We start from the raw sequence: 14,449 nt of genomic DNA, 5'->3' as shown, positions 1-14,449 counted from the left end.
CACGTTGTGGTACTGATTTAGCTGGATTAGGTACTTGCAGGGACACAACTATGTTTGTAAAGGTGTAGCTCCTTCAGTGTGAATGAGGGGTGCCTGGCATTCATACACATCTGTACAGCTTGGCTTCAACAATCTGGATGCAGTCACATTAATGCAACAAAGGCACACAACTGTGCCGCAGTGTGGATCATCAAGATCGGAGTCGCTGAGCCTCATTTGCATAAGAAGTTTCGAAATCAGCACCAACTTATGCCTTTTGGCCTTGGTCCTCACTTTTAACTGTGATGAGCCATGCTGGTCATCACTGGTCCAGAAAAAGCACAAACTAATTAAAAGAAATTAGTAAGAGAGTGAAGATACAGAAATTAATAGGAAAGCACAGTGTCGAATTTGCAAAGAGCTGCTGTCCACAACCATTATTTTACTGTTAAAGTATGTTACCAAATACTATTTTACAGGCTTATGAATGACAGCATTGGGGATGAGTGAGGTCCCATTTTTACTGTTGACTGCATCTGTTAAGGAGTTTTATGAGAGTTTAATTTTCACTGTGACTAGACTGAGAAAAAGTCAGCAGCTACTAAGATGTGATCTTTATTAAATCAACTTAAGCAATACTACACCTAACAGGAATCATAGTATATCTTTAACAATTGCAGTACAGGGTGTCATGACAGATAAAGTAAAAGTAATAATGCTTTTACTATACTTCTCTGAATGTGATGCTTCTGTAAATGTTATTATGAACTTCCCTGAATAAACTAATGGTAGTGCAGAGTGTCACTTATAGGAGATGGACTGAGCTGTGAATCAATATTTGCTTTCCCTTTACAACTTGCTGCAGCATTAGCAACAGGGGTTATGACACAGGAGAAACAACTATAGTACAGGGTCTGCATACAAGAAATAACACTATTAGTCAAGGGTGCCATGGCTAGGGGATTAGTTTAACAGTCTGCCATTATATTTGCTAGCAGGTTTAAAATGCTGCAGCAGGAGGGTACAAGACACCAGCGATACAACTTCCAAATGGAGGAGAACCACATCCTTGTGAATGCTTTAAGGATGTATGGGTAGTACCTCTTGGGTAAAGGAGGACCAAAGCAGGCAAGACATGAAATAAAGTAGTGGCTGACACTGGCACAATGCAGGAAAAAAGAGAATGACTTGCTAGGATGTGCAAAGATGAAAGCTAGGCAAAATACAATTGTCCATGGCAGGACTGGCGGTGGCCCTTCCACATCCCAACCTTTAACACAAGATGAGGAGCACCTTCCCTCTATAAGGGTGTGATGACTTTGATGCTATTGAGGATGCTATCAGAATCATCAAAGGTGGTATTGTCACCAGTACTTTCAGACCACTACAACAGCCATGGTCAAACAGTGTGGACAGATAATTTTGCTATGTTATGGTGAGAGTACTGCTCACAAATGCTGTGTAAATATAAACATTAACATTTGTCATCATCAGGGAAGACCATCCAATCAATTGTCACAAAAAACAGAATTCATTGCATTGTAAATGTGACCTATACATTTTTTTAATAAATCCTTACATCAGCAGCAGGTCTTTGCAACCATATACTCAAACATTTCTTCACAGGATCAGCACCAGAAGCAACTCCTTCTTGTGCTTTACCACAGTCTGAGGACAGTGGCACACAATTGCAAAGTGTACTGGCAAGACCCACCACCCCACAGCAAGTAGATAACTCCATAGGCAGTGACATGGACTCACACTCAATAGAATGAAGGCCTTACATTACAGCAAGAGGAGATGGGCTCACAGACTAGCTCAGCATCCATGTCTTGTGAATGCCCTGAACACCTTGATGAAGAGACTACTATATCAGAGGTATCAATAATTACTGCTATGTCTATACAAATGGATGCAAGGTGAACACATTTTTCACAGTTAGCTCCAGAGGTTCACAAGGCCTTGGCAGTTGCACAGCAGATCTGCTGTGACATAGTTCAGGCACAGGCTAATGCCACTGTGAGTCAGGTAGAGGTTGTTAAGCTATTACAGGGTGTATGTGAAGAGCTTTATTAATATACAGGAATGGTGCAGGCCATATACAATGCCATAAAAATCTGCATATGCAGTGTGGTCGCACATACAGCATTCATGTCCAACTCTATGCTCGGACTACTAACAATTTGTCAGAGAAATATTGCAAATACAGCTGGATGTGGATGGGGGACTCTCTGCATGCATAGATATCCATCTGGCTGGACTCCTTGTGTATCCTAAGAAAGTGCATCAAAAGTTCCAGGAGATGGAGCGCAGAGGAAGGCAGCAAGGCCTCATCAACAGTCCAAAACATAGTAGACCCTCAGAGCTGAAGTGTAGGTTACATTACACTGTGTGGTTAGTCTATAGAAGTTCCCCTGCATCCAGCAAACCTCATCACTGAAACAAACCAGCCTCAAGATAACATGCTGATACTTATTCACAATCATTGGAGCCATCACTCACACTACTCTTAAGGGATATTGTATGTGACTCCTTAGACATATGAGGCATACACACCTACAGTACTTGAAATTCAGCAGTCAACCACCATTAATTTCACAAACACTGCCATTACTAAATAGTAAGATCTTGGGTATTATTGCATAATTCTTCACTCACTGATTAGAATATGCAGACAAACAAACATAAAAAAGTCACAGTAAACAAACAAATGTGTTCAAAACAATGGGGGAGGGAATTGGACTACTTTTTTGCTCTGTATGCCTGCCTGGAGAGCTACATAGCACTGTTGCCACCTCAGCCAAAGCACTGTGCAAATGATGATGGTGCAAGTAGTTGAAGCAACCAACATGAGTTGAAAATCAGAGTAAAATGTAAAGGTCTGATGTACAGTATGACTTTGCAGCATACACTATGGGTATGGGTCACGTGACAAGTACCTTCAGAATGGAAGTTAAGCATGAACTCAATACTCACCATTAGCTGTAGTTCAAGATCCTTAATTCATTGCTTTATCTGAAAAAAAATAGGAAGGGAACAGCAACACACAGAAAAAAAGGACAAACCAGTTTCTTGGACAGTGTACTGCTACTGTGGTAACACTGCTGTCTGACAGTATGATACAAATCAAGGAGTTGTATTCCTGCACCATCCATGCACACAAATTACAAAATAATGTTAACAGTATCAGTAACAACAGCATCTAATGCTGATATCTACACCAGTATTCCTTATGCTTTTCTCATTGACTGGGCAGGTTACAGTTCAGATGAATGCTTTACTATACAACTGCTAGTAAAAACACTTCCAAAAGTACACTGAATAACATCATATCACAACAATTTTCTCTAAAGTTGGTTTTCTTTTTGTAATAAAGAAGTGCCTGATGTACAGTGTAAGATGACAATGGTCCACACATCATAACCCAAAATTACTACTTCAGAATTCATAATCTAACCTTTAACTACAGAATTCAATATGAATACAAAAATGCTGCACTTACCAGCAAGGTGACCAGTGGGTTTCCTACCATGCAAGAGGCACAGTGAGCTTGTGTGGCAGATATGAAAATCATGGACACTGCCAGAGTAACAGGCAAATACATTGGTAAGGTACTCTATGCATTACATGCTACCTGTCAGATAGTGGAATGAGAGCTCTTTCTTTTCTTGTAATGCTCCTGCTGTGGTCCAGACGGGACCTTAAAGGTATGAGTGCAATCTATCACACCAAGCACCTTAGGAAAATACACCATCCCTAAGAGAGCACACATGGCTTCTGCCTTGGTCCTGATGTGACACCAGCATATAAATATACTGATCCGCGTATACTAAAAGTATCCTTGAGACAGAAGCCAAGAAATACATATCCCCATTATGCCTGTGGGAGGTCTCTCTGGCAGTCAAAAAAATAAAGCAGAACCTACAACCCACAAACAATTATTTAATAAGTTTAATTTTGTTCTTGGTACAACAGACTTCTTCAAAACTCCAAATTAACAAGCAGAAGCTATTTTATAACTTTAGCATACATCACATGACTCAATTAGCTGACACAAAAATTTCTTAAAGAAATATAATACATAAATCATTAAGACAAACAGAAATAATATACTACAATTATAAACACTGCATAAATTCAATATTTTCTAACCTTTCTATATTAAAAAACATTTGATGTTAATAGAATAATTTAAACAAGGTAATTTATTGGCCTGTAATTTCAGTTGCCAGATAGACTCACTTTGCTCAGTTTTATTCCTATAATTTCCCTTTCTTGCATCCATTAAAACCCTTTCTAAGCCAAAATGCAAACGTTTTTTATGTGCCAGATATTCAGAAACATGTCTAAATAAAGTATTATTGGAATCTCTAATTTTAATATAATAAACACGCTCTAATATAATCCTTTTATAATTTCTTGCTGTCATTCCAATATAAAACACCTTACACCCTTCATAGTTAATAGTTCATAGTTCATAGGTTAGTACTAGGCTAACAGTTCTGCAATTTAAACTAAACCACTAGACCCACATGAAATCCTTCAGTTAGCGTCAAAGCCTTGATTCATAAATGTATCTATAAGCTTTACAATTACCGCAAGGGAAGGAAGCTTTCTGTTTGTTTGTATCACAGACTAAAATCTCAGTGTCATCTCTGCATCAGGTACTGTTCTTTTGTTAGTAGTAAAGGTTTTGCTGTGAGAAACTGCTTCATTCTAGTCTTTGTTGCAGTGCTTCTTTTGTGTGTGTGTGCATGTGTGTATGTGCATGTGTGTGCACGTGTGTGTGTGTGTGTGTGTGTGTGTGTGTGTGTGTGTGTGTGTGTGTGTGTGTGTGCGTGTGTCTGTGTGTCTGTGTGTAGCTGTCACTGTCTCTAGGGGTCTGGCAGTCAGATAGTTGCTTGTAGTTTAGTAAAGTTAAATTGGGCCATGGTACACAGGTTTACTTAAGCATCAGCACTCTCCTCTGCAGTTCCCTTAATTCACTTTCTAATGTAATTCTTTCAATTGTAACTGTTTTATAGGTATATGTATTTACAGATATTTAATAATTTATCATTTTCATTAAAAGGTTCTTTTTTACTTTATCTTAAAGGTTCCTTTCTACTTCATTTAGGCTGCAGAATCACAGCTTAATGTTCGGAACATATTTATTTATTTATTGACATTTGTTTACCGGGAATGTACAAGTGGGCACAGGCGCTCTTTTTCAGCAGAGGCCCAGGGAGAAAAGTGCCAGGGTAGCAAATTTAATGCAATCAATATTTACAATAACAAATTTTATAATGCAGTTTCAGTGAATACATAGCACAGAAGTCAGTAATATAAAATTGGTACTGATATTCACAAGTATTGTACTGAGAATTTATCGGTAGAAGTGTGGTGTATAATATCGGTAGGAATAATTTAAGAAATACATTAGAGTGAGGTATTAGAGGAGCAATTTTAACTATTAAAAAGAAGTAACAATGGAATAGTAATTTGGTTGTGCTAATTACAAGTAAATATAGTAGTTTAAATACTACAATAAAGTGAAGTATTAGAAGGGGATAAGAAGGTATAAGGTTATAATGGATGGATTAAAGGCACGGAGAGCACACCAACAGTGCAAGGTAATAATGCCTTCCACACATTTAGACCAGCTACTACACAGACAAGGACTAAAGGTAAAGGTGTCTCAATTTACATAAAAAATAAATATACCTCAAGGCTGGTCAAACAGGACAATACAATGGAGCTGCTCCATGTTCAAATCACCACAGGCAAAATCCAATACCACTTCCTTGCAAGCTACAGGTGCCCCTGTATGACACAGGAAACCCATACCATGTATTTAAACTTACTGGCAGGACTCCCCATCCAACCCAATACCATATCCATGAGTGACTTTAATTACCCCACTATTAACTGGGAATCCTATATGACACCAAACGAACAGACACAGAGATTCCTTAATTTTGTAAACACAAACTCCCTGGACCAGATTGTTAATACACCAACCAGGGTTGCAACCATACTGGATCTGGTCCTCACTAATATGGGAGAGTGCTTCACATCCCCTACTGTAATGTCTTCCCTAGTAAAGTGAGACCACAAAATGGTCTCCTTTCAAGTAAAAATAAAAAGTGGATCCCCAGCTAAACCTGCAATATTCAGGGACTACTCTAAGGCTAATGTCCTGCTATTAAGGGATAACAACCTGGGAAATTTTAAAGCCCCTATAAACCCTGAGAACACTATTGCCTATGCAGAACTGTTCACAGAAACCCCGTATAAGCATGTTAATAGCTGCACAGAGGCAGCTGTACCAACCAGGAAGAAGTACAGAACTGATGGAATCACAAAATCAATAGACTGTATAACAGAAGAAAGAAAATTATGGCAAAAATTAGGAGGTGCATCACCCAAAAGGATAAAATCACTCTCATCGAATCAAACAAACAACTCATAGGACAAATAAAGTCTACCAAAGTTAAATTTCAGGTAAATTTGGCCTCCCAGGCCAGGGTCAATCAGAAGGCATTCTTTAGCTATGTCTGCAACCTCAAAGTCAATATACGATTGTGTGTACAGCTCATTGTAAATGGAGCCACCTATACTGAGCCCGAAGATATAGCAAACTTACTGGCCAATAAATTCAGTTCCACTTCACCCCTTTCTCCCCCTCAACCTTCCCTCAGATAATACAGTCAAATATAACTCTCCCTGCTATCACTAGGGAACAGGTCCTAAATGCTCTCTCTAAGGCCAAGAACACTGCATTAGTGGGCCCAGAAAATATCCAAGAATGCCTTCTAAATAGCATGAAACATGACCTATCAGGGTCTCTAGAATTATTTAACTGTAGTCTCCAAGCAGGCTTTGTGCCTCATGAATGGAGAATAGCAAAAGTCATCCCACTGCACAAAGGTGGGTCATCTACAGATCCTGGAAACTGCAGAACTATAAGTCTCACTACTTATATATGTAAAGCCATGGAAAGAATTATCATGGAAATGATCAATAGTCATACAGTAAACCTCCAGATGGTTTTGTCAAGGGCTGGTCATGTCTACACAGTATGGTGAACTTCTTTGAGAAGGTCAACAACGCAATGGATGAGGGCAAAATGGATCACACTGCCTACCTTGACCTGGCCAAGGCATTTGATACAATACCCCACTGGGGTATTGTTGGCAAACTCAAGAGGTTATGTACAAACCCATATGTCACCCAGTGGACAGCCAACTGGCTCACATAGAGGATCCAGGAAAGTTAAAACTGGGAAGTCCACCTCTATAAAAGGATCAGTCACAAGTGGTGTCCCTCAGGGACTGGTCCTTGGACCAGACCTTTTTGGCATTTACTTCTCTGAAGTCAATGTCAGTGTCAGTAGTCTCTAGTTAAACTTGCAGATGTCTGAAAATTAGGAGCTGTCATTGACAGAAATGTTCTTCAGGAAGGAGTGACACAGACAAACAACTGATGTCAGAGTCATGGACTAAAACTAAATGCCAAGAAATGCATAATAGTATCCATCAGAAATTCATCCACCCTTGGTAACTATATATTGACAATGAGTCTATATCACTTTATCCAATGGCTATTCAGCCATTTGTCAAACCCCTATTTGTCAAAGTCGCTCTTCATCAAATGACAGATTTTAAGTAGGGCAAATTATAAGTCTCACTACTTTTATATGTAAAGCCATGGAAAGAATTATCATGGAAATGATCAATAGTCATATAGTAAACCTCCAGATGGTTTTGTCAAGGGCTGGTCATGCCTGCTCAGTCTGGTGAACTTCTTTGAGAAGGTCAACAAAGCAATGGATGAGGGCAAAATGGATCACACTGCCTACCTTGACCTGGCCAAGGCATTTGATACAATACCCCACTGGGGCATTGTTGGCAAACTCAAGAGGTTATGTACAAACCCATATGTCACCCAGTGGACAGCCAACTGGCTCACATAGAGGATCCAGGAAAGTTAAAACTGGGAAGTCCACCTCTATAAAAGGATCAGCCACAAGTGGTGTCCCTCAGGGACTGGTCCTTGGACCAGACCTTTTTGGCATTTACTTTTCTGAAGTCAATGTCAATGTCATTAGTCTCTAGCTAAACTTGCAGATGACTGAAAATTAGGAGCTGCCATTGACAGAAATGTTCTCCAGGAAGGAGTGACACAGACAAACAACTGATGTCAGTGTCATGGACTAAAACTAAATGCCAAGAAATGCATAATAGTATCCATCAGAAATTCATCCACCCTTGGTAACTATATATTGACAATGAGTCTATATCACTTTATCCAATGGCTATTCAGCCATTTGTCAAACCCCTATTTGTCAAAGTCGCTCTTCATCAAATGACAGATTTTAAGTAGGGCAAATTAGTGGTTGGCCAACCAAGCCACCGTAAAAAAAAATAAATTTTAAAACCTACCAAGATGGGGGACTAAACCCCCATACCCTCTAATCCCACACTCCCCTAACTAAATATACTAACTTCAAGATTGCACTACAGTGGGAAAAAGGGCAAATTCCAGATGGTGGCCAACTGCTGATTTGCCCTAATTAAAATTTGTCATTCAATGAAAGAGCGGCTTAAACAAAAAAGGGTTCAATGAATGGCTATTCGAGAATAGTCATTTGATAAAGTGGTATAGACCCATTGACAACACACCCCTCAGAACTGACCCAGTAGTCAGGGACTTAGGGACACACATTGACAGCATTCCAGCCTTTGACCATCACGTGTCTACAGTAATGAGGAAATCATTCTATGTTGTGTAACTTTTAAACAAAGTTATGGCATCTAGGTCCAAGGAAGTCACTGTTCCACTGTAGTCAGCATTTATCAGACTTATCATTAAGTAAAATGCCCCCTTTTGTATGTACCTAGCCAGTCATATCCAAAAAATGGAACGTCCACAAAGGTTCCTCACTAAACAAATACAGGGCTTAAGTAAAATGTCCTATGCAGACTGCCTCAAGGCCCTATCCCTGTATTCTGTCTCCTACAGGCTGTTAAAGGGGAGATCTATGCCTGACATACAGAGTATTGTCAGACACTACTCTGATAGACCTCCTGCATATCCTCAGAACAAACAGCACCATAATTACCCACTGTAAATACTTAAGCCTTGCCTGTGATATACATAGGACCTGCTGGAGAGGCAGGTATGTATCCCAAACACTGCCCCTTTTCTGGAACAGGCTCCCCATCCATGTGAAGCAGAGTGCCTCCCTAACCAAATTCAAGTGCAACGTGGACAATTGGATGGGGAACAGGAAATCCATCCCTGGCTTGGCACCTATATCTTTAATGGACACAGGCAACCTGTAAATGGTTCATCTCCCAGGCCCATGTTTGTAAATGTTTCATCTCCCATGCCCTTGCTTACACTTATCAAGGGTATCGGAACTTGAGATTTGGGATGCGTGGCTAAGCTTAAAAAGCACCTTGTGGTAGTTAGCCTAGGAAAAACCTATGAACCTATGAAGAGAATATGCTATTCTCTTTGAAGAATTTAAATATAATTTTCTGTCTGTTTTTCATAGGACATTATGTTTTGTGACCATTAGTAATGTATCATCTACATATAAGATCATCACACAATTTTTTTTTCACCAACTGTAACATTTTACGATATCAAGAGTCTAATGATTTCAGCCTAGGGTTCAGTTAGGAAGTCAAACAAGTTTCAGGAGGAGAACTTCCTGAAATAAATGTCTACTGTGATAAGCTTGACACAGAGAATTAAGACTATTTGCTATCAACAAGCTGCTTTGTGTAGTCATGGGTTTGATTCCTTCAGGCTCCATCTGCCTACTGTATGACCCTAAGCAAATCACTTAACCAGACAATGCTCTCAGACAAATGGAAACATATTTGTTCCTCAATGGTCTCCTGGACTGAATGCCTAGTAACAGCCAGTGAACTCAGATGGTGATCTATGTAATTTCCAACACATTAAGCTTACAGCTTTGATTTATTTTTCATTTTTTATTAACCAGATGAGTGAGCTGCTTGACTAAAGAAACTTTTCAGTTCTGGCAAGTGATAACAAAGGAAAGTAAATAATATGTTAGCAATAAAATGCATGTTGTGAGTGTACACAGAAGATATTATCAAAGCTGTTCTAAAGGAAAAGTGCATTCCAAGTCTGCATGTGTGATAAAATATTGTTTTATAACATGTTTTACTGAAGTTATGAAATGCTGTTATTTTTGTTATGCAGCCATTCCAGGGAAGGGACTGTTTTTCATATATCTACTGGATATCAGAATGCATGGTTTTCTAAACTTAAGCACATATAGACATGTACTTAGTTTAGTCTAATATATTTTTCACAATTAAAGGAAAGTGGAATACCATTAGAAATGACTGTCCTGTTTCCTCTTAAACCACAGTTTCTGGGCTGAAACTCACCTAGATGTAAAAAGCAACAATAGCCACAAGTGAATGTTTGATCTAAAGCTGTTGCCCTTTTCTTTAACCGTACTTACATGAGAAAAGATCACCATGAATCCCAGCCGCTATAAAATCATTTACACAAATCACAAATATACGCTTGCCATACTGTTAAATATGGAAGAAGACATCATCAGTTACATTAGTAACTACCAGAAACACTTACCTCAAAGAAATAGTGTGTGATTCCAGAGGAATTTCCATCCATGGATAATCGATTTAACTCATTCTCATCAAAATAATATCGACTATATTCAGTCAAAGTATTCAGTACCTTAAAAGAAGTAAAATACATTCAATCACAGAAGGCAAGGTGTCTTTTTTTATAAATCTGCTTTTCATTAACCTCTAGGTTATTATACCTGTGAAACTACCATAAAACAAAACTAAAAGTGGAAAGGAAGTTAACATTTTTAAGACATACCTGATTTTCGGCAATACCATTTATCAGTCTGATCTTGTATATGCAAGTAATTTATGAGACCAATAGCTTAAATTACATTTCAGTCTGATGTAAAGTTTTGTTACTTCTACATTTCAAAAAGAGGGCATTGTCAAACATATGCTATGTGCAATACTGGGGTAGCAAGATCACTGTAAAAAATACATGTACATTCTTACATTTTTAACTTTTTGAAGCAGACTCTTGTAGAAATGCTGCCCATTACTGACAGCTATTCAAAATGCCAAAACCAATGTTTGCTTATTAGAGATACCCAGATTGTGTTGACACTTCTATTCCAAACGTTTGTTGCTGTTACAGACAGGTATTTTGTCCTTTTCGCATCTCTTTTGTTTAAGTAATTCCTTTGGGGAGGGGGAGCTGCCTGAGTCACACTAACTAAACTAGTCTGATGAGTATAAGGCGGATGAGGACAGAAATCCATATGCTACAGGAGCTTGTCATGTCACAGTCAGTTTTTATTAGCTGCAGTGGTTTGTGGACCAGCTGAAAACTGTTGTAAGTAACAATACAGATGTAGCACTTGGCTGCATTATGCCATCAATGCAATTACTATAATGGCATCCAAATGCAGATATTCATGGGTATCAGGGCCAGGTTCTTAACTTTCAGAGTCAAGAGCCTTAATTCTATATTAACTGTCAGGCCTCCTTTAACTACGGTTACTTTTTTTCTTTTCCTTTTGTTAAATCACTGGAAGTTAACGCTAATAATTTATCTATGAATTTTTTAAATTAGTTTGTTTTTGCTGGTCCACAGGTATGAAATGTAGTGTGTTTGAGCTCCAACAGTTTGTCTAGCACTTAGTGCAGATGAGTGATGCCATCATCTGATAAAGACTTGCTTCCCATTGTAAATGGTTTGACTCCCAAAGCTTTCATTTCATAGGTTTATAGGAGATTATTAGGCTAATAAGGCTAGCTATTATTACCTGATTTTTACCTGATTTTCAATCCCTAAGGATTGGATGAAGGCTTATGTTTGTGTCTATGCTTTTGAGTATTATACAGGCTGCCTGTGTCCATAAGGGACACGAGTACCACCCCAAGAGTGACTTATGATTCCCAATCCATTGATCTAAACTGTATTTGAAGAGTGTCAGGGGAGTGCTCTGCTTTATGTGAATAGGAAGCCTGTTCCATTTAAGGGGCAGTCTCTGAGGCACATATCTGTCTGTCCAGCATGTTTTGTTCATGTCACAGACCAGGTTTAGATCCAAAGATCAGGTGGTTCTTATGTAGCTGGTCTTGCAAATGTGTAACAGTTCCATCAGGGCTAGGTTTGGGAATACCTTGTAGGTTAGGCATAGAACATCCCTTAATAGTTAGTAGGAGACAGAGTAAATGGATAGGACTTAGTCTATGCACATACAACATGTTGATTACACCCTGTATTTTCATTGGGATGAACATCTAAGGCCATTCTAGCTGTTGCAGGTTCCTGGTCAAGTACATGCCAAAAGGTGCATTGCACTCGATTAGTCTGCTGAGGGCCGAGTACAGTGGGACTATACAACTTCCTTAGATCTGGATGCCATGCCTTCATTTATAAGCTGTGGCCATAGAAGGTCTTGCTCACCATTGTAGACACATGGCAGTCAAAGTTCAGACTGCTATCTTAGGTTTCTGCCTATGCCACTGAGTATTTTACAGGCTGCCTCTGTCTATAAGGGACATAGGCACCATCCCAGGAATGAATTTACGATTCCACATCCAAAGGCTACTATCTATTTGTCTACCTAGATCTCTCACCTCTGAGTCCACTCTTAGAGATGTGTTATTAATGTTGCAATTTGCAGATGTATTTGACTTCCCACAGGGTACAATTATGCATTTTTTTTTATTTATTTTTAGACTGTGGCTCTGTCACCAATCATTTGTCTGGGTCAGACCCTTCTGAGGGATATCTACATCACAGGAGGATTCAGTGATTACCCCCAGCTTCCAATCACCAACAAATATATTCAGCCAAAGGCCTCCTGCATTAGCCTTGACTTCAGAGAAGTATATTCTAAACAGGAGAGATATCAGCACTGACCCTTGTGGCACACTACTAGTAACTTGTCTTTTGCTGGATCTGGATTCTCCCACTCTGACAATGTGCCCTGTCTGTGAGCTATCAGCCAAGCCCAGTTTAGTGAGTTTATCTATAATAACTGAGTGAAGAATTGTGTGAAGTGCTTTAGCTGGGTCAAGGTAGGCAATATGCATTGTTTTACCCTCATCCATGGCCCTAGTGAGTTTCTCAAAGAAGTCCACTAAATTTAGCAGGCAAGAACTGTCCTTGACGAAGTTGAATTGGGGTGGGTCCAGTTTTTGGAGGTTTCCTATGTCATTATATATCATCTGTCTTCTATGTGACTCTGCCAAGTTACTTCACCACATAGTAATCCTGGGCTGTTAGAAGGTGGACATTACTGTCAAGTGGACTTCCCCAGGCTGTTAGCAAATGCTATATACATTTATATTTTGAATTCCTGCACCCTTCACATGGAAAGTAAATTAATACTCACTATATGCTCTTTGAGTATAAATTACAACATGCCTCATGTAGTTTAATTGGCTTTTAGGTGCATTTTCCCCAAATGTGAGTTTCAGAGAAAGAGAAGTTTACTGTTTCTCATGCCAAGTCTGTTTTCAATGTGAAAGTGTTTTGTTTTGAAAAAAGGCTTTCATTGTTTTTTTTTTCCTGCAGAATTTGAAATAAATGTTTTAAATGAAATCCAAATCTCTGTTATAACTGTAAAAGTAAAGAAGGAAAGAGAATGTACACTGATAGGTATGAACAGGACTTATGGTAAGTTGAGAAAAAACAATTAAGTAATGGGATATTGGTACGACAGACATAGGCCTGATTCATTACCCTGCATAGGGTCACATTTGTCCATGATCTAGCTCTGTTGACTGTGGAGCTGTATGCTACAGCAATACAGCATAATTAGCCATTCAAACAGGTTAGACTTGTACTGAGTGATGTCAGATAGGATAGCTATTTTTGATGACAGAGAAAACATAGGGAAATCAAAACTGAGATAAACATATCCTGGAAGCATGTAAGCCCCCAAATGATTTTGTATGACTTGTGGGGCTATTGAACAAAAGCTGCTGCAACATTTATATTGTCTGTAATTGTTTTGTTTTGTCTTACTCAATGCACTAAAGAATGAATTTATTAAAAGTTCTGGACTTTGTTATGTAGTCTGATCATGTTGCATTTTAGTAGTCTAAACATCACATTGCCTTCTTTATAGTTTCCAGCAACTGCAAAGGGGTTAATATTTGTCAGGTCATAGAATCTGCATTATTTCGGGTGATGTTCCAAACCATCTGATCTTAAGCATCCATTACATAGTCATTGTTGTATATGACCGTGACATAGCCTTCTCTATAAGATTGGACTGTAAAAGATTTCAACATTTAATTAAAAACTGCTGCTCTGGCATTTAGCACAGAGGACTAAAGCTCTGACTTTTAATGAGCTGTTTCCTGTGGCAAGGGTGCCAGGTTTGAGTCTTTCCATTTTAATTTACATGCTGTGTGACATTGAGTAAGTC

The 14,449-nt window shown here is 38.9% G+C and overlaps 1 protein-coding gene across 1 annotated transcript in view; it reads right to left on the bottom strand.

Moving 5' to 3' along the window:
• Positions 1–14,449, bottom strand: part of LOC122796908 (CD109 antigen-like) — a 969,469-nt gene that overhangs the window by 377,386 nt on the left and 577,634 nt on the right. Inside the window, exon 16 of the mRNA XM_044065708.1 lies at positions 10,600–10,707. Coding sequence (XP_043921643.1) covers positions 10,600–10,707 — 108 coding nt within the window. The remainder of the gene's footprint in view (positions 1–10,599; positions 10,708–14,449) is intronic.

Source organism: Protopterus annectens, chromosome 1.part0 (genome assembly GCF_019279795.1).
Source record: "Protopterus annectens isolate FY-2018-M chromosome 1.part0, PAN1.0, whole genome shotgun sequence".
In the NCBI taxonomy this organism is placed as follows: domain Eukaryota; kingdom Metazoa; phylum Chordata; order Ceratodontiformes; family Protopteridae; genus Protopterus; species Protopterus annectens.
This window is presented reverse-complemented; position numbering and strand designations above follow the sequence as displayed.